The 26,829-nt window shown below is 33.3% G+C and overlaps 2 protein-coding genes across 5 annotated transcripts in view; one reads left to right on the top strand and one right to left on the bottom strand.

Moving 5' to 3' along the window:
- Nucleotides 1–69: 69 nt before the first annotated feature.
- Nucleotides 70–14,027, bottom strand: LOC118442913 (uncharacterized). Of its 2 annotated transcripts, XM_085656237.1 has the most exons (12): nucleotides 13,809–14,027; nucleotides 12,632–12,698; nucleotides 6,876–7,029; nucleotides 6,116–6,245; nucleotides 5,730–5,847; nucleotides 3,420–3,501; nucleotides 2,311–2,362; nucleotides 2,134–2,233; nucleotides 1,957–2,050; nucleotides 614–1,632; nucleotides 287–493; nucleotides 70–212 (listed from the first exon to the last, which is right to left on the bottom strand). In XM_085656237.1, exons 3-12 carry the CDS (start codon nucleotides 6,997–6,999, stop codon nucleotides 78–80), a joined length of 2,061 nt encoding a protein of 686 aa, XP_085512363.1. In that variant the 5' UTR covers nucleotides 7,000–7,029; nucleotides 12,632–12,698; nucleotides 13,809–14,027; the 3' UTR covers nucleotides 70–77. The 2 variants fall into 2 exon arrangements, with proteins under 2 accessions (XP_085512363.1, XP_035725057.1); XM_035869164.2 differs by lacking the exon at nucleotides 12,632–12,698.
- Nucleotides 14,028–19,357: 5,330 nt separating this feature from the next.
- Ptp10D (Protein tyrosine phosphatase 10D) overlaps nucleotides 19,358–26,829 on the top strand; it is a 34,370-nt gene continuing 26,898 nt past the window's right edge. For all 3 annotated transcript variants that reach the window (XM_035869865.2, XM_035869866.2, XM_035869867.2), the window contains exon 1: nucleotides 19,358–20,026. In XM_035869865.2, coding sequence (XP_035725758.1) covers nucleotides 19,940–20,026 — 87 coding nt within the window. In that variant the 5' untranslated portion in view covers nucleotides 19,358–19,939. The remainder of the gene's footprint in view (nucleotides 20,027–26,829) is intronic.

Raw genomic sequence — 26,829 nt, forward strand, 5'->3', positions numbered from 1 at the left:
GTGGAAGACGCAAATAACAATATTATCTCTCTTGTTTTGTTAACATACCCTATCAATATAATTATTTTTCAACTAAATTACATAATGACACATGGTAAGGCACAACAGAGTGGTAGGCAAACAGGTACAACCGCTGCCCCACTGGAAGATTTACTTTTACTCTTGCTAGACGCCTCATATTCGTATTTTGCACTTCCCTTCTGCCATCCTCCCTAAGAAATTAAAAGCAGATACTTAGAATAGCTGAAAAAATTGAAAATTGAAAGTATTGTGAAATGATACTTACACTAGATTGTGACATAGCTGCACCAAATTCTTCTTTCTTAGTAAACTCAGCTGAACCAGGAGGATAATATACTGGTGGTCCAGCAACGTTCTTGCTCTTCACCTTAGGCGGAGTATGAGGCAGAAAATCAACTTCTTTTTTTACGGCTGGTGAGTCTTTCTTTTGTTGTTCTTTCTCTTTTTTCTCAATATCTTCCAATACCTCACGCTTAAATGTAACATACATAATAAATAATATAATAGATCAATCATTAATGATTGATATTAATCATAGTGTGAAGGGACAAGTTCCCATCAATCGGTATCATGTATTTTGATTGTACGTTACCTCGGAATCGGAGAACGACGCCATAAGATCTTCGAGTCTTGCCGGTGGTCCTTGTTGATCGTTTGGTCCTGAAGGTTTCGCATTAACAGGATAAACTTGTACTCCTCCTGGGGTTGGGAAAGGCTTAGGTAGAAGTACCTCATGATCTTCGGCATTTTTATTTGGAGGTACTGTCGTTGTAGTGTTAGAGAATTTATAAACAGTAGTGGTACCAGGTGGTGTTCCTTGAGAAGGTACTGGATAGTAATTTGTTCTTGTAGGTGTTCCTGGTTTATCTGGTGTCGGATGTCGTCCAGCAGAAGGTGGTCTGCTTGGATAGTGCTCCTCGAGTCGATTTATCGTCGTCATGTGAGTTTCATTTATTACAGGCGGTTGATTTTGATAAACGATGGTAGTAGTGTTACCAGGATAATCTGGTCTATCAGACGGTGGTTGTCCATTAGGAAAATTGCCATCTACGTGATAATACTTCTCATTTCTAGTGACTGTTGTTCTGGAATCGATATTCGTCTGGGGTGGCGGACTTGGATGATAATTTTGTGGAAGTGTTCCACCTGACGAAGGTGGCAAACCATGATGGTCTTCGCGATAAAATTTGGTCTCTTTGTGAAGTGCCGTTGATTTTTTCGTCATTTCTATGGGTGGTTGACTGCTGTATTTGATTGGTCCGCCTGGTCCACCTTGTATATTCTCGGTTACAGTTTGATAAGTGACCGTTTTGTCTGTGGTGGAAGTACCAGTTCTGGGCAGAGTATAGGTAATAGTCTGATCGCCGGGAAGTACGGCTCCTCCTGGCAACGTGCCACCCGGTAGATATGTCTCTGGTGCTCCTGGTAACTCATAGGTGTATGTTTTTATAGTTGTTGTTACTTTCGTGTTGGGACCGGGTGCCAAATTGATCGGTATCGCTGGAGTTGGCGACGGTACTGGGACGTATTCCACGTTTCCGTATTCCTGGCCGGTGTTCGTATGCACGGTAGTCACTGTACTTGGAGTGGGACGTGATTCAGTTTGGTAACCTGAGATATTAAACGATTATTGACTTAAACTTACGGCAAGATTATTAAATGGCGCTGAAGAATGAACATGACCGTAGTTTAAGTTTTTCTAATTTAGTTTTTAGAATTATATGACGAAAATTGTCAATTGAGTTCTTATGTCTTTTAGATTGTTATTGCGGGTTTTTTTGTACTTTAATAATGGAAAAAGGTCCTACGTGCACTTACCAGTACTTCTTTTGATTATTTAATTGTCCTTAATACAGTATTTTTTATTATGAAAAAAAATTGTGTTATTGTCGTTTTAAATATTAGAAGGATAATGATACTTAAAGATTTACGTACTAGATGAATCGTGTACATATTTTACATCTCGATATTGAGTTCCTGGAGGAGGTGAAGTTTCCATGGAGCGAGATGCCGAACTATCGGAGAATACCTAAAATATCAGAAATGTTTAACGTTAGATATTATAAATAAATTGACTACTGAATAGATTATTTATCTTATTACAATACTCACTAGTTCTCTATTAACCGTAGACTTTTTAGCGGTAGGTTCAGGACTACGGTGACCTGTTTGCGTTTTGCTCTCTTCGTAAGTAGTCTCATGGATATTATCACTGGAAATATTTTCATGTAATATTGTTTCTTTATTTTTATAAAACATTATCCTCAATGACATAGTGTGTAAACTTACATCATTGGTGTAGCAGTATTCATCATCGCATTATCTGCCATTGCCCATGAGTCTGCAAATTTAAAATACATTAACGTCTTCGAAATCGAAACATCAAGATTTATAAAATTCTTATTTGGTAAGCGTAACCTTCCATAATTCAACAGGCCACTTCTCTCTCACGGTCATCTTTCTCTCCTTCTTTCTTTTAAACGAGGAGTAGGAGGAGAAGGAGCCACGCAAAAATTGGGTCAGCGTTCAGCTATACGCGATCCTAATATGGATAGGCTCGAGTATCGTATACATGTACGCGTTATTGCAAGGGAAACGCCAGCGATCTCCAGTTATCTCGATTTAACCGAACACCGTGAAAAGTGTCGCTACTTAATGGTTTTGTTTTGTCACCATCTTCAATCTGTATTTCACATAAAAACTAAACAACTAATTGAGACATTAGATATTGCACGTATTTCGTGATATTTGTGATTACCATTTATGTAATTGTAAGACTCATTATAATGATTTCTTCGTAGCACATTTCTAAATAAATTTCGTATAAATTTCTAAATAAAATTATCGTCATAGTGTTTGCGTATGATTCATACATTCGCATCATTATTTTCTTTATTATCTTTTTTGTTCTTTAAAGAGACAATCAATGAGATAAAATATTTACGAAAAGATAGAAGAAATTTTTTTCGAAGATTTACATTATCAAGATTTACCTGTCTATATTGTATTAAAACGTCGAATCTTTTTCGTTTTATCGTATTCATTGTCAATTAACCGTATACCTGCAAGGCCGTTGCACGCCTTAAAAGGAGCGACACGAGAGACCGGCCTCCCCTTCCTTCTACGATCGCTTAAAACGCGCTCGCACGCAACATGATTCGTCGCGGACACATACGGCCAGTTTATACCAAGAATCGAAGTCTTACCGAACTCTAGAGTTCGCTCACAAAGCTCAAGATGAATCAAGTTGATCTATGTATATTTTTCTTAAATTATTTTGTACGAACATTTATCACGAATGATAATCCATTGTTAAGTATAAACAAATTGTTTATTCGATACTAAAAATAATTATGATCTAATGTAATATTTGATAAATTAGAATGAACATCGCTTACCGACTGGTTTTCCATCGATGCTCTTGTTATATTGATAGGACACCTGTTTATAAGCAACGGTTTTGCTTTGCCCCGGTTGAACCTACACAGGAAAAAGAAATTATATTTTAATTAATTTTTACATCCGGTGATTGATCGAATTTAAATTAAAGAAAGTCTTAAATTCGAAGAATGACGAACATGTTAATCTTCTATTCATCGATCGAGAAATAATTTAAAAATATAAACTATTCGTTTGTTCTCGTTACATTCTTTGAAAGAGCAATTAGTTTGAATTAATACGAATACGTGGGTCGTCTTTTGAATACATAGACTTTCCTTATATGACCCTGATTAAGAGTATTCATCGTAATTGACGTTGGCGTATTGATTGTTAACGAATTAATGAAATATTTCATTTACAGAAATTTTTTAGATATTCGCAATTCGTTCTTCGTATCGTGCTATAAAATATTATTTTGATAGTTGTTTATGAAAGATACTTGCGAAGCATTCCGATTAGTCGATCAACGATTCTGTTCAAGCTTACAAGATACTATTAGAATACTTATTAGAATAAAATACTTATTAGAATAAAACGTTACGCAAATAATCTGTATCAATAATTGTTAAAGCCGAGTATATATATTTACATTGAACTATGAACTTACGATTGGTAGATTAAAATAAAAAAGGAAAAAAAAAGAAAAGAGATAAGAAACAAATGGTATAATAATCGTAGCGATTTTTCAAACATGTTTCAGCATGAAAAAAGATTTCTGAGTTTCTCTTAGATGCCTTAAGGAGATATTTTAAAGGAAGAAATCGTGTCCCGTTTGTGGCGGTGTGAGAACGGACGAGCAAATTACACGTACGGTCGATTTATTTTCGTTGAACGTTAGATCGGAGGCCGCAGGAGCTGCGATTATCTTAGTCTCAAGTATAGGCGTGATATCACTCTCTAACGTTTCTAGCCAAGGGATCGCATTAAGCGCATGTCGATGTACTTATGTACACACCTATGTATATATATATATATATATATATACGTGTGTATATGCATGTGTATACGTAAGTACTCTCGTATAGAGATTTTGTCGACACGTAGCTCGAGGGCAAACGCACCAAGCAACGTAATCTTCCGTGTCTATTATTCAGGACGTAAAATCGTAAAGTGACGCGTTTCGAACTGGTAATCGTTGATTAAAAGGTTTGAAAGAGCAGCCACGCGAAGAAATGACGAACGATTCTCACATTAGGTGCTGGAAGCGAAGAGAAGAGATGCGATCACTTGCGACCAAACTTAACTCTCTATAACAGCTTATCTCAACTTATGGGTCTTAAATTTTTAATCGACCATAAAATAATAATTGCTACCTTATAGCAAAGCGAGAGAAGTGATTAATTTCTAAGTGATTTCCAAAAAATTTTCCATAAAATGTTCTTTGGGAGTTCGTGAGAATACTGCATCTTTTAAAGTGACTCAAGTGACTCCAATCTACTAAATTCTTAAAAATTATATGTATATTGTATGTGTTTGGATAACGGCACCATTAGAGATTAATAATGTATTGGGGCCCATTGTAAAAAGGTTGAGAAAAGTTGCTCTATAATGTCCATGCAATTTTAAAGTTACACATTCATATATGTGTATTTTTTTAAGTCTTATTTTTTTTCTAACACAAAATTAAATATTTCTTAATATTCGAAGTTTAATATTTGTTAAATGTAAGTTATACTTTTACTTATTTACACTAATATACGTTATATTATTAGTTTTACATTATATAATATAATTTTTTAGATACAAAAATTAATATTGGATAATTAGATCATTCGTTTATTATGAGCTTAAGTTCAGTTCTATTTTTATTGCAATAAAATAATTAAATTTTTGACAATGATGTTCATCTTTGAAATAAATATTTCTGAATTGAATGAAAATTTGTGGATAATCATTTTTTTAATTTTCGTTTAAGTACGCATTACTTCGTTTAAATGTAATATATGAATTTAATAATATTCGATGCTCTTGAAGTTTCTTTTTTCGCTTTAATTTATATTAATATCTCTAGAGTTTTATGGAGACGAGGAAATAGTGGATACCAGTATGTTAATTTGTAGTTACCATACGCGTTTCTTGCTGTTTTCTTTCTTTCCTTTTTTTGTCGTCGTTAGATGATACATTTGATTTCATTCTAACGAAACGTTTAAAATGAATGATCGTTGTGCAAGTTTTGAAAAGGTCAAAATTTTTTTTTTTTAATATTGCATAATCGATCTTACTAATATGATTAATATCGTTATCAATCATAAAATATTAATTCTTACATTTTGGAGTTCTGCATCGAGAAGTTCTAATCCTGGTATATTACTGGGCACACCACTAGGAACTGTACTCACAAATTTTTCAGTGGTTGTTTTGGTAGAGCGTGTTGGTGATACGGTCCTGAAAGTTTATTTTTTATAATTATTTTTTGTTGTAATAATTATTACATTCTATACTTCTAATTTCTTTTACTAGTTTCATTCTTATATTGTTAAACGCAAAATCGTAGAATCGATGATAAACGGATTTAGAATTTATACATTATTAATTGAATAAAAATTATTATTCTTAAAAAAGTTTTTTTAGGGTTTCTTCAATTATTGTTTTTGATATCACATATCTTGCGTTGTGTTAGGAAAGAAATGTAATCTTTTATGAAAAGACTCACCTGCCCTCGGTGACCACTCTGGTTGGATTCGCAGCCACACGGTATTCGACTTGAGGCGAGAGAGCTCTTCCACTTCGACTTGGAGTGGCACTTCTCGAGACGCTAGTCTGAAGATCCTCGAGAAGTGCATCTGAAATTGTTCGAAAAGTGTCGTTTAATATGGCACGAGAGAGAGAAAGAGAAAGAAATTTCGTTACTTCTCTAGAAACGTAGGAAGACACTCTGGACGTGACTAACTTCATTAAAAGGTATTATCTTATTCAAAGTGAAATTATTTTCGTTAGTTCATCTAATTAAAAAATATTATTCTCGTATTTCGATTTCGATAGAATCGTCGAAAGAATGATTTATGCTAATACTTTCAAATGATTAATAAGTATAATTATTAATATTAATGTACATTAGTATATAAAATACATTAGTAAAGTGACTGATTTACATTGGTTCTTATACGTATTTCACAAAGAAGGAAAAGTGAGTGGGATGACAAAAGTAAACGACGAGAATAAAATGTCGAGCGTTGCTATTATTGGTGCATGCTCGACGCTACGAGATTAGAAAGGCGGACGATGACGATAACGACTACGATTGGTAATGCATAGAAGCAAGACATTTCTTCGACGGTAGAGATTTCAATGCAATTTCGAAAATGGCCGATCAAATTTGCCGTATGGATGGCGATTTTTAAGAAATGTCGATCACTCGATTAAAAACTAAACAGATAGAATTACATTGTCTAGTGTCATGTTTAAATTGTTACCTAAATTGTTTTCGAGACTGCCGGCCGTGACTGCGCCGTGGCTTTGGCCAGATATAGGACCGCCATGACTCACGATCTTTCTACTGGTGTGCGTGCTCGTCCTCTCCCTTACAGCCGTTGACATCGCGTTCCTTGTAGCCCTACCTCACGATACCTAAATTAACATTGATAGATTTATTTAATGAAATCAACATTAAATATTTTTAAATCATAAATTTATTAAATATAATATTCAAGATGTAAGAATATAATAATCATTATTATATATAATATTTAAGAATAAATTAGATTAAGATATACAAAAATATTTGAAAGTTTTAATAAATTTTATCAAGCCTCGTAGTTTTAATTTATTAGTAATGTAGATTATCTTGGATAATCTCTCTTTAATATTTTATAGATATAAGCGTTCAATAGAAAGCTTTATCTATTTATAGAAGCTTGCATATGTTCAAAACGATAAATGCATAGGAATTGGATCTACGGGTGTGGTGCAGGAACTTTAGTTCGGAGCCGGTTTACCTATAGCACGTTGTGTTCGTAACGCAGGACATCGACATTCGTGTGGGTCGTAATAACATTTTTCCAGCTCCAACAAAATTTGCAAGTATTCACATAATTATTTACAATTTACCTAAGCAAGTCGATTCGTAGCTTGTTTTCTATTAATGTAATTGTACATTACTGTAATCTTTTCTCTTAATGTAATGTCATTGTCGTTTAACAAATATCTGTATTTCTATAAAGTATAAAAATATCGTTCCTAGAATCTATATTACACTTTGAAACGTAATCCTCGCACTATTTCGAATTGTTTGCCAAGTTTTAATAAAATTTTGATATCAACCTAGATCAAATTTCAAAGTTAATTTTTAATCTGCCACATTAATTAAATTAATATTTCCATTTTACATGGTAATTCGTGATTTTATAGCTATATTAAAATACTTTTTTCTATCTTATATACCTTTATTCTTTTGTACGTAAATTCATTAGTAGAAATTCATTAGTAAAAGTAACAAATTATTAATTTCTAAATAAAATAACATGTACCGTGTTATATAGAAAGTATATGGCATATTTTTACAAATTTCAAGAGGATCATATTATGATTTTCCACCTAAGTGTAAATGATGATCGACTTTCTCCACGAAAATAAAGCATCTGATATTGGGCAGCGATGCGAGAGAATTTAGCTGACTGGATGCTATTTCCTCGAGAAACGCCAAACGTCTTGTTTATTCCGGCTGAGGCACCGATACGAATGGGGCCAAGGGGCCAAGGAGCCTTTCCGAGAATCGACCACTAAGAATCGTTCGCTTGAACGAGCTCCTACGATCTCCGCTGAAACGACTTCTTACTACGAATTGGCCTAAAAGCTGGACGGAACTCGTAATAATCAACGAGCTCGTTATAGATGTGAACAAACGACGAAATTTCCTCACGAAATCCATGATTTTTTCAATCACCTTTCTTGTTTATTTTTTTTTTTTTTTCTATTTCGTTGTCGCCATAAAATCGCGAAAGATCATTGTGCTTTTCTGATCTCTCTCTTCGATAATATCTCGTTTCTATTAATTCGGATTTATTTTCCTGAATAAAATCTCGTTGTAATTTTTCTCATTTATTCTTTGAACATCGAAAGAAGTTCGCTCAAAAAGTTATATAATATTTTATTTTTCGTAATCATCCAAACGATCTACTAATCTTTTGAATCTAATTAGATAACACGATAGATTTAATTTGTAGGAGATGGTGAACGAACCAAAAGATTAGAATAAGTCATGTTGTCTATGTTGATCCGAGGTCATTGGGGGATCAAGATATTCTTTCGTGGTATTGAGAGGAGGTCCTTCTCAGTCTGTCTTCTTTTTTGACGAAGATTTACGAGTAGTTAACGAGTTGTTAACAAGAGAATGTTTGAGTATGTACACGCGTTCACAGTAGATCGTTAAAAACACTTTAATCCTCCTATACGCCACTGTTAGGAGAACGAGAAAGATAGACAAATCGTCCTCGTGACCACTTAAAGGCCTGACGTTGCAAAGGTTATCTCCGAAAATTTCTTCGTAGATCATCTCGAGATTAAACTCTCATTCAAAGTCGACCGATGATGTTTTGTACGCACGTTATACATGTGTATGCATATATATGTAAATATGTACAAATATAGAATATACGTAATTATTCGATCACTCTCCCTCACTCATTTGAATGATATTTACAATACAGTGGCGTAATCATTATGAAGAAAAGATTAAATTTTCATAAGCGAAGTTTTTCATATTATTTTATTAAAAAATATTCTTATGCAATTTGTTTTTTTTTTTTTTTTTTTTTTTTTTTTTAAATTCCGAACGCAAGGTGAAATTATTTAATATTTCAACATCGAATTCAATTTACTAATAAATTATTAATTTAATGAGCATTTTTTATAACAAGAAAATATTTAAATATGTTTATTAATATCTCGGATTGGAAATATCGTTTACGATTATTTTATAAAGAAACAATCATCCAGTATAGATTTAAGCAGAATTGATCGATTAGCTATTAGACATTAACAAATATGGTAAATTGAAGAGTCTCCGTGATTACGCCATTGTCAACTACGATGTAACCGCTTTTAAGCACATCGTTAACAACGAGTTACAGTCTTGGTGACATTGTGAATTGTGACTCAAGGTCTGCGCGTTAATCAAAATGACGATGACTGTGATTGCGTTTGTTTCGAGGATATATTCGTCATTATAAGTTTTGGCAAAAAGTGTTTAATAGTTATATTCTTTTTTTGGTTAAATTATATTCTTTGTTCTTCGGGGAATTGGCCAATGATTCAATGGATTTATGGCTTGTTTTCGTTCAAAAGAGACTGCCAAATTGCACCTCTATCTTTTCTTTCGATCTCAGACTTCGAATGATATACAAGAAAGATAAAAGCGTAGGTATATCGTATTTAGGATCGCGAGACTAGAAACACGATAGACATTTAAAATTATTATTCTACGCCATTTATAATATCGACATGCTTTTGCAATTTATATTTGCAAATGTAATCAAGGCTCTATTCGTCACGCATTTGATAAAAATGAACCTTCGTTCTTTTGCAATCTTTAGTATTTACATAGTATATACAACCTTCTCGATAGTTACGTTGACAAGGTTGTTATCACCAATGGAAAATGGAAACGTACAACAAAATCAATAGTATTCACTTCATTGTATTATTTTCATTCTGTCTTCTTTAGTTTCATCGTTAATTTTTCTGCAGCATCAGAACGTTTGTTAATTTTATATGATATAAAAGAGACGGTATGAGTTATGTTTATATACCACTGGTTTTTTCATGAATTCAGAAATTTAAACATATCTTGAGAATTTAAAACTAATGAAAGTATAAAACAGTTCCAACTTCGGTTTGCGATATCGATAATTTATGCACAGATAAAACGTTTTACGATAACGATCGTGCAATAGATTACATGTATTTTAAAATAATTTAATTTAATGATACAATTTAATGAATCATAGATAATAAAATCTTGCTATTAAAATTTTCCGAAGAGTAACCAATAGACAAATATTCGTTAGAAATATTTCTTTAAGTCAAAAAAAAATTTATGTTCTCATAAAGGAAGCGATTATCCAATATGGAAGTGTGAACAACGGCACGAGTAGGAGAATTACATGGAATACGAACGATCACATAGCCGTTCGATCGAGCTAATTAAATTTCGGGTGACGTTCGAGAGAACACATGTCCGATGATCATGAAGAACTAATAGATAGTCTTCATTGATGATTAACACTGTTATATTTATTTAGTTCAATTTAATCTTTGTATATTTGACAACGATCGTCTATTAGTAATACATTCTTGATATAATACATTGTAGCTTAAATAATTAAAATAATTGAACAAGTTTTAATTATAAATCGTATCGAACGACTACAATTAATTAAATTCATTAAAAATCATTACAAAATCTTTCTATATTCGTCTAATAAAGTCGTTAGGTGGTTTGTTAAGCAATTTATTAAATTTCTGTTGGTCTTGTAATGAACTTTAATCGTCGACCTTTCTATTCCTTAATAAATATAATTACGATACGCCCCATTTAAGTTACTTCACACGCGTAACTTGAACGTCGTTTTCGAAAGACGACCTTGCGTTTGGTTACTAATAGATCGAGCATGTATAACCTTAGCTTTCTCTCTGTTAACATTCTCCTATATCGAATTTCCTCAATGCCCGAAGGGAAGAGAACCTAAGAGATCCCAAGGTTAGTATGGCGAACTTTGTCAAAACGCGACTTCGTTCCCCTGTTGATCCCATAGCAACTCAGACGGAAAGAAATCCTTAATATTCTTTTAAGTGAATAAATACTCTATTACATGAATAGAAGACAGTACGATTTTTTTCTTTTGGTTCCTTCTTATTTATTTGATAAGATAAAGATAGTTGGCATCTTTCATCAGATGAAAATGAAGATTAGAATTATCGTTTGCTTTAATTTAATTAACAATTTAATATGATAAAATATCTGTTTTTAGTTCTTTTTTACAAAATAGAAAGTTAACGATTTAAATGATTTTATAAAAATAAATTTGAAAAAAACGTGATTCCGAAAAAATTGCAAAAGTACAGTTAAAATTAGCAAACGAATAATAACTATTGAGAAATAGTTTTCAAATGTAAAGTCTGGAAATATTACTACTTCAATTTCTACTTTCAGGGAAAAATAATATGTAATAATTCTACGAATGTACTATAGAATATAGATAATTCGAGACTTTAGGAATTAATTTTTTACTATTTTTTTTCTGTAAAATAAACATTTTCTGTAAAGTAAATAAACATACAACAAAATGAAAATTTACATTTCCTACAGACCTAATTCTGTAAACGTGTCTTTTATTTTTTATACTATATTTTTTTTTATTAAAAAGTTTAATTGTGTTAAATAAAAGATAAATATTTTTGATATTATGTCATATAAGAGAAATCTTGAAGCTGATCATTCGTAAAACGAGAACTAACTATATAGGTATAAATATATATATATATATATATATATATATATATATATATATATATATAAATATATATGTATATATATATATATGTATATATATAACGTATGACATTACGTGGGTGACGAGCTGCCTGACCAACCGGCGGCGCCCGGAATCTCGTCTCATCTCCTTTTTATCTTTTTCTTCTCTCGCGCCGCCATCTTACCCTCCTCCAACCGTTGGCCACCGATCTTCGTTCTTTGTTTGATCCGCATAAATATAACACTCTCACCTAACATAAGTTAGAGATTTTCTGTGTTTTGCGTAGTTATTCGTAGAATTATCAAATCATAAAATTGATAAAATTCACAGAATCTTAAGGGAGCTACTTGTCATTCTATTATTTTTCATATTTATAATTTAATGTACTATTATCAATTAATTAATTATTTATTTGTTGATATATCCACGAAATATGGCATTATTTAATTATTTTGTAAGATATTTGCTTGTTTAATAATCGAGTTCTCTATATATAATACATGTTTATGTTCACATATGTAAATGTAAATATTTTTTAAGATAATTACATTTAAAAAAAATTCTACGCGCATATTTCGTTCGTTCATATTTCGTGAAAAAAAGACGTAGAATCGTATAAAATCACGAAACTACATCGGCGAACCTGAATCTATTCTTGTCTTGTTAGCTAGTGGTAGTAGTCGCACAAAGTTTCGTACCAGCAGCTTTTTGGCGTTATGCCTATTTTTGCTCTTGCTTTCGTCCTTCAACGTCCCATTTACCCCGCTACACAAAAGTTTACATTATTCATTTTCATTATTATATTGAAACCAAAAAACTTTTCTTTTCTATCTTATATCAGTATGTGTTTGTAGCGATTCGATGATTTATTGTGTAATGTACGAACTTTGTTATATTTAATATTTCTATTAAAAAAAAAAAAAAAGTCAAAGACGATAAAGAGAAACGTAAATAGTTGCCGTTTTGATGGGCACGCGTTCATAGTTACGAAAACCTGTGGAACGAGCTATACATAGGTAAAACTTCTATAAAAATACAAAGAGAGATTTGACCTTCCACCTATCCAAGAAAAAGAATCGTTTGGATCGATTGGATCGTTTGGTCTTCGGATTACGTATTCCAATAAGAATGTTTGATACTTATCGTCGTGAAGCTACCATACGTGTGATATATTTATTTTCTATACTTTTATGTTTGTTAATGAATTATTTTTAAATTATATGAAATAACGAAGCTACAGAAATCAACTATAGATACCGGTTATATGCTTAGTTGGATTTAAATATAAAAAAAGGATCACCACGCGTTAAATAATGACACATGTAGCATAATGCCATCTACTGTTTACGAGTACTTGAAACCGCTAAGATGTTCTTTTTTGATCGTGAAGAGACTAATCACTGTACAGTGTACATTGACAGACCACGTCAATATACGTTGAATTGATATTTAAATACTTCATTTCAAATTAAAAACATCGAAGATTTTTCTGAGAATATAATTAATTTCTAAAGTATTAATTAATAATTATGATAATAATGACAATACCAGATAGTTGATAAGTCATGGCATTCGAAAGAATTGGCCGATCTTCCGAATTATATGTATTTCCTTTTTAATTTGACAAAGATCATAAAATCGATTAAAAATTCATTAAATGAACGATGAACAGACAGAATTGATTTCAATTTTACGCATATTGCTTCGTACTAAATAAAAATTAGACAAATTTATAAAATAATGAAAGATAATGAGTTCCTTGTGGCAAAGGAATACGATTAATGATATAAATGATAAATCAAAGATAGTATAGCAATGAATCGAATCTTGCAGATTAATTACTTATAGATTTATGAATCTAAGATTATTTCTCACCTCGCGAGAAAGGAACTAATCCCAATTTGATTTTGTTGAAATGACACACCGACGATTCGACTAATTTTTTCGTTTCGTTTTTTTTTCGTTTTTCCTCTTGATCGCGTGTCACAAGATAAATTAAGTAAGATCGGATCGACGGATCGATGGATCGCGATCAAGAAGACGTTTCACTGAGAGACACCGCAGTGGCCGTCAGTCTAGAACTGGTTGTATCCACTTGAGCCTACGTTCGCGGGAGTTCGCCGATACACGCCACGAAACGCACGCATGCACGCATGCGCGAACGCGAGTGTAGCATAAGCGCCCGTCAGGTGTTCGCTCATTGCCTTTTTCTTTGATTTTATTCTCTTCTTTCATCCTCAAAATTTGAGCAAGACTCTTCATCTTTATTTTCCCTCGTTTTTTGTTATTATTTTTTAATCTATTACGTTTAAATTTGGCATAATCTTTAGTTATACAAATGTATTATTTTAGTAATACATCATTAATGAGAATTATTAATGAAAATTTTTTTATTATGGTAGTTATAATGTAAAAAAATTTAATTAAACCAATGATAATAATGATATACTTTAATTGTCAGTGAATCTTTAATAATCTTTAGATTATAGTATCAGTAACGATATCATATTAATTAATAACTATAGTCTTTGTTATATCGATAAATTAAGTATCATATGTATATACATAGGTAGATACAGAGATATACACATACAACTTTAAATATCTAATTAAATTTAATGTTCATTAACTTTATAATGTATTCTCGCACGTTTAAAAATTTATACACAGATTTGATGAATCTACCTATATCTGTTCGAAGTCTGTTATCCCTGTTTGAAGAACCCAAACTATCTACGCGTAAGATAATTAGCCATTGAATGTAAAATTTAACACCCTTCACTTGCAAACTTAACTTTCAGTTTACTTTGACGCGGACAAAGATATAACAGTCATGTAAATAGATTTGATATTTCCTTTTCTTTTTTTTTTTCTTTTCGTGAAAATATTTTGTCGCGTAAACGCAGGTGCGCTTAAAGAACCTATCGAAAAAGCGCGGGCACAGTCTGCCTGGTCAGTGCATTCACGGAAGTCGTACTTCTATATGCAGGGACGCATCCATTTACGTCTTGCATACAATCAAGGCATGATCCTTGTGACGCTTACGATTCAAAATCAAGGACGCTTATTCGAACGTGTTTAAAATGAATTTTTGTGTTGTCTCAAACTGATTAAAAATTATATCGAAACACTTTTTTCTTTTATTATTATGGAATGAAATAAGATAAGGCAGTTTGTTTTTGATTTATTATTTGTTATCTTTTTCTTATCATATTATATATAAAAATTAATGTAACATCGTTAAAAATATTTAAATTGTAAGTCACGATTTCGTGGAATTATTATCGATGAAATCTTCTCGTCGGTTCGTACCTTTTATTTCTTTCCTGTCGCCCACGTTACCATGATGATTGCCAACAGCTTCACCGCAAGAATCGTTGTTTATGGTAATAACTTAGTATGGCGGATGCATCGATGACGACGTTCTATGCCGCTTATGTATAGAAATAGTTTAATCTTGACTATTTCCGCTTGATTGATTTGACTTCGAAGATTTCCTCCTTTAATGTCCGATTAATCTACATATCGATAAAGGATATAAGCGTGAAGTAAAAAGATCATTTGATAGATCGAGAACAGACCATTCGTATACAAATTCTGATGTCGTTGAAACTTGATTTTGCTTAGCACGAAAGACCACGATCATTCCGACTCACGCTGCATACGAATAATCGACCGTTTCGACGGTGACGTCATCGTAAATAAAATGAGAGAAAAAAGCAGTAACCTGACTTATCGCTGACATCATTTTTCTGATCGTTCGAGGCAACGGACAGCCTCCACGTTTTCTTATTTTTAATGAACAACTATCTTCAATGTCTCACGATCAGAGATAAAATAAAATGCTTCTTTTTAATTCTTTTGTTATTTTTCTCCTATAAGAAAAAGGCATTAGAATTAAAGCTTAATGTGAATTATCTATTTTTATATTTTATCTAAGATAAATGGTTTTTTACGAGTTATTTTTAATAGCTTGATAAAATTGTTTATATATATATATAAAAAAAAAATCGACATTTTTTTTATTTCCTATTCAAGCATTTTAAATGTGATAAAAAGATGGCGCCAAAAGTACACATTCGAATCTTAAAATAAATGGCGCGTATACTTTTAAAAATATCGCGCTAGAGGTCGTTGTTGAACACTGAAAATGGCTTTCTCTTTGCTCTCCGAATGAGTGTACCAGCCATCGTCGCGACAGAAAATTCTATTATCGACATTGATATCTTCGACAAAGAAGAAAAAACAAGAAATTTAAAAATAAAAGAGGTATTATTTTCCTATTGAAATATTACTCAATATAAAATGACATCGTGTTATCTCATAATTTTATAAGTTCATAGACACCGAGTCAGACATATCTCTTTCGACGAAGGAATTTTTTGATAACGCGAGTAGAATATTTATTTACACAAATGTTGTGTGATTTAAAGAACGATTATCAATTTCTCCTTCTCCTTTTCAATTTTATTATGAATTCAAACGATAAACAGAAGAATTATACACGTTCTGGTAAAGCTATGAAAAGCAAGCTACATACACTTTACCACCATACGCGATAGGTATTATCGTCTTGTAGAATGTAAATCGTAACTGAAATATGTCACTCATGTTTTCTCTTTCTCTATCGAATTCGATAATAAATTAAATATATTTGTCGGTTTTTGAAACGATAGCTTTCGAAATTAAGCTTTTTTTTTATATTCGTAGGTTAACCAAAGCAAATTTTTTTTTCACAACGTCGGGAAACTCGACACACAGAGAAAAAGCAAATTATCATAAACATATGACGTAATCTCATTTATATTTCACGTCGGCAACTTTCAAAGCTATCCCGAGCAAACCTATCCATTGTCTAATATCTCGGACTTTCTTCGCACCGTTATTCGAATGAGCATGCGCAAGACGCTTCAACAGTAACGTGTCATTCGAATCGTATACCCTGTTTGAAAAGGACGATAGCTGCTGTTATTTTTTTTTCATCGTATTGATGGTGTAGATCCATAAGCGATCCAAAACATATTTTATCGTAAATATCGTAACATAAATAAAGGATAGTATAAATTAAGTGATATTTGTAAATAAACTCTTGTATCTTGAATTAATAATAGACATTTGTAAGACTATGGAAAATCAGAATTACAGCGAGAGTTTTAAATAGTTTAGATAAACGATCGAAAATATTCTTTCTAGTATTTTTTCTTTTCAACGATTATAGAATATTTTCAAATGAAATATATAATTGGTTTTGAACAGCACGTATATAACATTATGATGAATGACATAGAGATAATTTGGAGGTGTACGTCACAAGGCTATTCAATTTGGAATTATGTGGTCGGTAATTATCGCCACGGGCATCAAGTTTATACATGCGATTCACATCAATGGAGTTACGAAAGGGTGATCGCATGGTGTGGATAATTTGAGTAACGAAGGAGGGGTGATAAAAAGGAGGGTGAACAGCTTGTAAATCTCGAGATACACCTGTAGGATGTCTGTATTTCTTTAATCATCAATTTTATCTTTAAAATACCAAACATATTAAAAATGGGTCATTGTTTAAAATATGATTAATCTGTTCTTAGTAATGAGATTCGATGAAACGACCAGCAGAGAAAGTGAGATCTCGTTTTGAGAGCGTCGAAAGTGTCTCTCCTCTTGTCCAACAAGAATTATTTTTGACCGCTCGAAAGTGTTGTCCAGGCACATATACGCTACTGGAAGAAGCGCGCGTGCGTCGTGGACCGCGCGTGTGTGTACGCGTTAAGAATACTCTCGCTTACTAGTCGGCTGTGGGCGGGTAGAGAAATAGTGGGGAGAAGAACGTGCGCCGGTGAAGGCAGACAAATAGGAGCGAACATTGGCGTAACTTAAACATGTGGAATGATTCTAAATTAAATTAAATTAAAGAATTTATTATAATTTTATAATGAATCTCGAATGTATTATAGAACGGATTAATTAGAAAAGGAAATGAATTTTTTCTTTCAGAACTTGTAGGTATTAATACAAACATTTGTCATTTAGATTTGTGAACATTATTCAAATATCAAAAGGATCACTTTCAGAATACTAATGTTTTAAATATATGAGAAAAGAGAAAATAATCATTTTTATTACTCCTTCAAGGTACCGTCAAGTTTAGTTCGGAGTAGATGGCGTCGAGACGATGCAAAATCTACGCCTATGAGGTGCCAAGAATGATAGTGGGGAGAAGTATAGAGAGAAAAGAGGGGACAGTAATGGCGAGGATCGGCAATGGTGGGGAGTTAGAGTGGTATCCGGCTGGGGCTAGCCCCAGGTCTGTTGGTGGAGGATGAGGAGAGATGGGGAGACGGTGAAACGAGTGGAATGGAAAGGCAGTCAGCGGGGTCGTCGAGTCGAAGAGACGAGTGAACAGACGAGGGAGCGAACATCGCGGCAAAGCCAAGAGCGCTGTTTGCCCGGCGCTTTCCTCGGTCGAGGCACGGCACGCTCGTCTTCGTCGTCGTCATCATTGTTATCGTCACGTGTCATTAAAAAAAGTGTCATTTTTCGTTTCTTTCGTAACAGAAAAGAACGTTTGCGAACTGAAGTGTCCTTTCTCAAGTATTTAGGAATCCTATTAAAAAATGAAAGGATAGACGAAGTATATTCCTGTGTCTTTCTTTCTTTTTTGAAATTTCATTTTTTTTTTTTTTTTTTTTTTTTTTTAATCACCGTTCTACTATCTTCCAAGTTTTTTCTTCTACCCTCTTTCCAATCTCTTTCGCGTCCTTGTCTAATTCAGGTAGTCTGATAATTTGTCTTCCTCCCAGTCACCTGCTCATTCCAATTTCCTACCATCAGCACCACCTACGCGAGCCGTGCCCTCTTTAATCGTGACAGTTCGAGCGAGGGACGGATCAAGTCATGTTTCTCGAAAGTTTTAATTGATCCTAAAGTGATCTAGCAAGAAATTATCATTAAATCATTAAAAGAAAGAAGTATTGTATTTGGAACACAAGATGACGATACTTTGTGTCAAGAAGAACAAAGCTTGTTATCAAAGAGTGTCGAAAGCAAGTAGGAGCGGAGATTTAAAGTGAAAGTCCATGAATTTGTAAAGTATACTTGGACACTGAACAACGGTATCAGGATGATGGAGTTTGAGGTGTCGTGAGAAGAAAGACCGACTGGGGTCTTCTTCGAAAGAATCTTTTGAAAGAAAGAATCTTTCGGGAAAGCAGGAAAGAAGAAAAGGAAAGACAAAAGAAAAGAATTTGTCGTCTATTCGGTCGATAAAGCTCGTCGAGCCGGTCGGAGTCTAGACGGATATGGCTACTGTTGTTCCTTCCACCGGTGCTGTTGCTGCTGGTGCTGTTCCTCGGCTTTTCCATCACCATCGTCATCGCAGCACACGTCGCCACCACTACCAGGTACTACGTCGTCAGCCGTGTAGTAGCGAGTCAGGCGAACAGGTGCTGCTACTGCTGCTGCTGCTGCTGCTCCTACCCTCCTTCTCCTCCTCCACCTCCTCCTCCTCCTCTATCTCCTCCACCTCCTCTTCTACCTTCTGCGTCGTCGTTCAGGATAGGATTCGGCGAGACCTCTCGTGATAGCGGACACACGAGTCTCGAGCTACGGAACGATTTCTCTGTTGCTTGTTCTTCTCTTCGTCAAACGTAGTTGTCGATCGATTTGTCAGGCCACGCACATTCCGCGCGCATTCCCGCTATTCTTAGTGGCGTAGGTGTCCATTTCTCTTTCTCTTTCTTTCTCTTTCCCTTTCTCTTTTTTTTACTCCCTTATCCTCTTTGTCATTCTCCTCGTTTTCATCTTCTTGGTGTATATATTATATAGTGTAGTGCGTGTGCAAGTGCGCCACGAGAAAGAGATTGAGGAGGGTGAAGAAGTTGAAAACGAAGAAGTAGAAGAAGAAGGGGAAAAGAATTAAAGGGAGAAAAAAGAAGAAGAAAAAAGATAACATACACAGGAGAAGGACCATCGACGTCACTGCGCGCGTCTGGCCTTCTCGCCGGAGGATGACGAGCATGCGAAGGGTCGACTGTCCGCGACCGATTTCACGGATCTGTGGGACTCTTCTTTTGTTACTGATACTACTCACCGAGGTAAGAATGATAACACTCGATGACAATCCGATATTTTCGAACTAATCATCAGATTTTGTATTGTAAAATATATATTATATAAAAAACTTTTACTTTTATTCTGATTATTTTTTATAATTTGAGGTGCAAATCACCTATCGTATCGATAAGAAGTTCTATGGTTTCTATTTAACGCGTTACATCATTAATTCAATTAGCGATAAAAACGTGACGCGTTTAGGTTGTTTTTTTTTTCTTGAAAATCTTACCATTTTTTCCTTCGTAATGTCACGATCAAGGAGACACACTTCCTTCTTGATTATTACTTCCTGATCTTGCATAAAAGTTCAATTTACTTTATAAGTCACGCTTTAAGTTTGATATCAAAAGCATTTAAGTTTTGTTTAAAGATTAAACTCTTGAGTTCTAAGTATGGTTGACAATATTTTTTTAAAGCGTAGCATCCTCGAATGGATGGATATCTATAATACATTTAAGATAATTTTTGGTTCGATAGAATATCATAATGATGGCGAATAGAATGGCTCGACGATGTCGGCTATCTGGGACATTTCGTAGCAACGTGTCCTTCTGTGACACGGTATGTGGGAATATGTAAGTGCACTAGAATAAAACGTACGTTCACTCGCTTTCGATTATCCACAATTATGGTTATCCACTTTGTCGACATTCTTATGTTGTCAATGCAAAACAATATTAGAGACAGAAATATTGGTAATCGATCGAGAAAATCTTTAATGAAAATTCAAAGATGATTTAACGCGGAAGTACGGGTGACATATGAACTGAATTGAATCATTGAACAAGAAGTGGAACGAGCCTCCTGAAAATTTTTACGATAGACAACAGTGGATAGTCGATGGCACGATTCGTGGTCAGCGATCGGTGAAGGGGAACGCGACCGACATCCAGTCTTCTTTGCTCGGTCGATTCGTGTCTCCAGGTTGCGAAACCTCCTTGACTTTCTCAACGTTCGAGTGCAAATACGATGTTTTGAATACCGACGTCGCGACTGACCCCGAATCGGATCGAAAATGGTGTACTCGTTTGTTTGTTTCGTTGTACTCAAATTGTTAAAAAAAGATACGGACGAAACGACTGATTTCCTTTTTTTCTCTCATTATGATTTCTTAGGGGGTTTGTCCTGTGGCCTATAAGAGTAAATGACATTCGTGATGTACAATGAAAGATAGACGATGTATTTGTAATAAGTGTTTGTTATTTTGCAATGAGTACAAAAGTTAAGACACGTAGTAGAGCGTACTTGTTGACATGAATGTGTATACTTGGAATATTTTTTTCAATATTTGATCAACAAAATTTTAGGCAACTAATAATACATCTTTTCTATTTCACTTCGTAGGAGTTCATTCTATCGAGTACGAAAACAAAAAATCGCACAAGTAAATCGTATAGTAAATTGCACTTACGTCATTGCACATAGTCTCGGCTTAATTATGCTTCATTTATTAATTATTCTCTCTCCGAGACTAAAAAAAAAACCTTCTAATACGTATACGATATTCTGAGAAAACTATTATTTTATAAACGTATGTACGTCTTAGATGTCTTGTACTAATCTATTTCGAAACATATTGGCCAAAGTACGAGGCGTGGATGTTCTTAAAAGGAAATAGGTGTGCCACCAGCCTAGAAAAAAGTTGAGACCATAATAGTTCACTCGGACTATTGGAATCATTTGTAGTTCGTCCGTTTAATTACGGAAAATGTTAAATATCGAACGACAGAGAATGATTTAGAAAACGATCGTAATTTTTGACTTTCTTGTTCGAGACTAAAACTACGAATAGAGGCGTGTTATCGTGGGTAGTGTATATATATCTTACTAGCGATTAATGTTGGTAATGAGAGAGAAATATTGGGAACGATCGAAACGCGGGAAAATCGCAACGAACATAATCTTTGGAATTAATCAGCAAGCGATCTCTCTTGATTGTCGAAGAAGATTAACCAAATAATCTTGCGTTTCGTTTCGTTTCGTATCGATTCGATATTTTGAGTTACAACATTTCTTTGTGTTATCCTTCGGGTAATTTAAATATTTAATCCACCGCAGTCAACAGGAATTATATACATGGTGTTTTGTAATTTAGTTTTTATTTCTGATTTATGTCTCTTTTTTTCTACATCTCTTTTCTCCTTTCTATATTTTTTTCTCTCTTTGTCTTATGTTACAACACTTGCTCTTTCGAAAGGAAGGTCTTCAGTTATCTGAGAACAATATATATGCGAGTTACTTTGCATAAAGTGATTATTTGTGTAAAGAATAGATCATAATTTCTAACGTTCTATACGAACGATACATTCGTATCTCGACTATTTCCTTGTAAAATCGAATGAAATATCTGTTTTACATTTAAGATGAAACATAAAAAATCTTTAAAATCCGTGCCAAAAATAATTCTAAATTAAAACGAAGATATGATTATAGATAACTATTAAAAATAGTAATATAAAATGTATATTTCGTTAATCAATACTTTATTTAATTTATTTCAAAAAGAACGATTTGAAATTAAAAAGTGTTTAACGTAGAATTACTAAAAGTTCTGTGATAGTTCTCTAAGAAATTTTTAATGTCGTTAATCATTTAGATGGTTGAGACGATGACTGAAATGAATCTTGACAGATTTTAATTGCAATTTCAATGCGGTAAGAACTTCGCAAATCAAATATGAAGGGATCCTCAGTGTGGTAGTAATAATGATAGAATTGCTGTTTATCGACCAAAGGAAAGTTCGGCGAAAGTACGTTGCTTTGCATCTGCGTTAGAGATAGCTTCCATCAATATTATACGAAGTTCCCATTTACGATTTACCCCATTTAAATGATCATGATGTTTCATTGAGTATACAGTCGCTAGCACTGTTACGGTTACTGCCATTTCGATATTTATTTCATACATTTTAAATACATCTCATTATCAGAATATGTCATTACAATTTTTGAAGTCTATATTCACTTAAAATAATAATAAATTAAAATTAAATAAACTATATAATTTATCTATTTTAAACTATGTGAACTTGTTAACAACTATGTTAGATGTGAAAAATTAGTGGTATTAGAATAAAAATTCTTTTGACAGGTATTCTCATCGATACATTCAATAGTTTCTTTGTTTCATAATCGTTCTGATTGTCCGGTACATATGACGTATCATCGTTTATACGTAATTTATGATTTATTATGGCGCATATATATATATATATAATCTTCAATATATACATACATTCGTAGGAATGATAATAAATCAACTTCTTATTCGGAAACACCAGCTCGATCAGGATAGGACGGAGATCAATGATCTACAAACATGAAATCATTGATCCGTCACGTGCGAATCATCCGGAAGATCATTAATTGTCTTTTGTAAACAATAATGCTTCGCTATAAATAATGTACGTATGCTGGATTATATCGAGTCCGTTCACGAGACTTCATCTCTTAAATTTTTTGAGTTAATCAGATTGTAAAATTTTTTATCCACTACGAATGCACGTAAAGTGTTGCTAATCGATCGTTTTACATTATTTTTTACTCGTTTCAATGCGATATTTTTACATAAAATACGTAGACGTATATGAATACGTGCATATATTAAAAATATTTGGTATTGTAATGAAGTATAATTTCCGAATTGAAAAAGCATATTTAATGACGTTAAATTGCTCAGGCATCGTCCTTCGATTACTTCGTCGAAGTTTAATTGGCGATTAAACGATGATGAATCGTTTTTTCTTTTTTTTTCTTTTATCATATATTCGATTAATTCTCGAGTTTGCAGTAGAATCTGTTCGACGACGTCGAGGATTTCACGCGAAGCGAAAATCGATTTGCGGCGAACTTCGAGTCATTAGAGATCTTTGAACAATAATAGGCACGTGCGAAAGAGAGAAAGAGAGAGAGAAAAAGAGAAGCAGTGCTCGCAGTTGGAAAACTAATGTCTGATCTGACAGCTGTTTGATCCTTTTTCCGCTTTTCTTCTCGTTTTTCCCCTAGGAGTAAAATCTCATAGTCTCGCAAGATTTCCTGATATTTTGCACGAAGATAGAGCATGAAAGTGAGTCGGCCATTTGTTTCGATTCGTCACGTCGTGTCCCGAACGTATGGCGAACAATGAAAATGGTTTTCAGACGGTCCGGAACGCCTTTATTGCGGGTCTACCTCCTTTCTCTCCTCTGGCTTGTGTAGCTATGGAACGTAATCGACTATAATGATTATATATATATATATATATATATATATATATATATATATGCATGTATAAATGATATATACAACAGATGGCCATATCGTAAATGCAATATTCAAAGCCTCGAGACTTTTATTTTTCAAAGATTTTCAAAAAGAAAAATAATATCATATGTTTATTAAAGAGACGAACAAATAGATGTTATCGAGGACTTTTGGAATGATTCATTCGTTTCTCTATTTTATCCTTATTTCCTTTTGCATGCCAATTATTGCATATTATTATTGCATTTTTCTTTCTCATACGCAGTAATAAAGTATGATTCTTTTTAATAAAACTTCTTTATATATTCTTGCAATTATTATCCAAACTCGATAGATAAAAAGGTGCCTTGATAGAAAGCGTTACGAAGCCAAGAGTTAGTTATGTACTTCGATAAGGAAAAATGTATATTTCTTCGCTCAACGACCGAACCATCATGACGAAGCATCATCCGATGCTTTTGTCTTTCGGGATTCTAACGAACGTTCGTTTCTTCTTACGTAAGATTAACATTATGTAAGGTCGCCGCAAGGCGAGACTTGCACAATATCTACTACTTCCTTTACCTTTTTTTCTCTCTCTCTCTCTCCCTCTTTCTTTTTCTTTCTCGTTCTCTTCCTTTTCTTCTTCTCGTTCCCCTAATCGACTTGAAAAATCTCTTACACCACTTCTTATCGATGGCGAAAGCGAATTCGCAAATTCGTGGATCCGTCAGTATTCAAGGGATATGTTCAGAATTTTTTCAACATCAGTAACGTGCCCGTATGCCAAACGGAAATACTTGTATCCTCGTTACTTTTCATCAATTGTATTACGCGTTGGCTTGTCAATTGATGATAAAAAAAAAAAATACGTATCCGTTATATATGTACATACTACATGTATTTTATAGTTATATCACGAAACACCATTTCCGGATGATGGACACAATGGACGGTGTAACTTTAATATTGCGGATTGCCTGCAATGCTTCTTTCGCTCATGCATTGTAAGTTATAAAGTCATTTACATGCGTAGTGTTACGTTATAAATTGAAAAAGAACAAATAAGATAAATCTGTGTAATATCTTTTGTAGGATTCGAAATTTTGATGAAATTAAGGTTGACGAGAATTTTGGATGAAGTGGAAAATTCAATTATCAATTAATCGTAGACTGTTAATATAATTTTTATTCATATATTAATTACAAATTCTTTAAATATTTGTTTATTTTTATAGTAATAGAAATATATATGTATTTGGTGCGTCTTTATGGTTCATATAAAAAGAAAAAGATCTGAAGTTAACAAAAGCAACGACGAAAGAGAAGAACCGTGACATTATTGGCCCAGAATTCGGAGCTCATGACCGCGGACTAGATTAAGCTCTTACTACTGATTGTGAGACTACTTCATAGAATATCAATGAGACTGAATTTCTAGGTATATATTTCATAGATAGTTACATTAAAAAAAAAAAATATTTTCGATATCAGAAATAAAATATTTTGATATAAAGTGTTGTATGTATAGTGTAAGAAAAGATTGCTTTCATTCTATCTCTACGAGTGTACATTAATTTCGTTAGTACTGACAATAAACGTGTTAACTTTGACGCGTAGGCGTTTCATTAATCAACGTAACGCAAAACTATTCGATCTTATTCACAGATACATCTTCTTATTAAACTATCGTATACAGGTAGATTAATTAATGTTTGTGCGTAAGAAATTGATTTAATTAATGTTAATGTATGGCATCGTTAGAATTTTATTAAAATAGTAAACAGGTAACATATTTAGGTAATATCTATAGCAATAAAATATAATTAAAAAATAAAAACAAACGATTTTATTTTAATATTATTTATTTTAAAAATTTAGTATGTACAAATTGATTCATGTCTTATATAGTATGCATTTTTGAAATTATATTTAATCGCAAAAGAATGTTGACGTATTTTGATTCATTCGACCGAAGACAGTTCTCCTCGAATATTTTTGTAGCAAGTAGCGTAGACTAAATGGAGCCAAGCGTACTCGTCTGCGGAGGATCACTCGGCCCCGGTGGGTCTACATTCGGATGTTGTATCCTGGTCTAGCCAAAGGGAGGAGGATGCGTCTGCATCCCGACAAAAATAGAGTAGACAGGAGATATAAATCATTGAGAATTCGGTGCCTCCCTTTGTTCACGTGTTTCGTCTACTAAAAAGATAAGATCGTGTCTTTCGTTTCTCAGTTGTATCACAAAAAACATCGGGACAACTTGTAAAGCAAAAAAGAGATGTTTTGCGGATTCGATTGTGATAAATTTTTTTATGAAGTTATTTAGTATATAAGAATGAGTAGGAATGGCACAGTATAAAAAGTATGAATATATGGAAGATATGAATATATATGTCATGAGCGATTGGAAATATATGAATATTTAAATAATGGTAAATTCACTTTATTTTGCATTGAACGGCGATGTAAATTACCATATTTAGGCATAGAGATGACAAAAGGATATTCCATAAATATTACACGAAAACTTATGCGTGACTGATTTAAAATATGTTTTATAT

This window comes from Vespa mandarinia, chromosome 4 (genome assembly GCF_050613455.1).
Source record: "Vespa mandarinia isolate Hongniang chromosome 4, ASM5061345v1, whole genome shotgun sequence".
In the NCBI taxonomy this organism is placed as follows: Eukaryota; Metazoa; Arthropoda; class Insecta; order Hymenoptera; family Vespidae; genus Vespa; species Vespa mandarinia.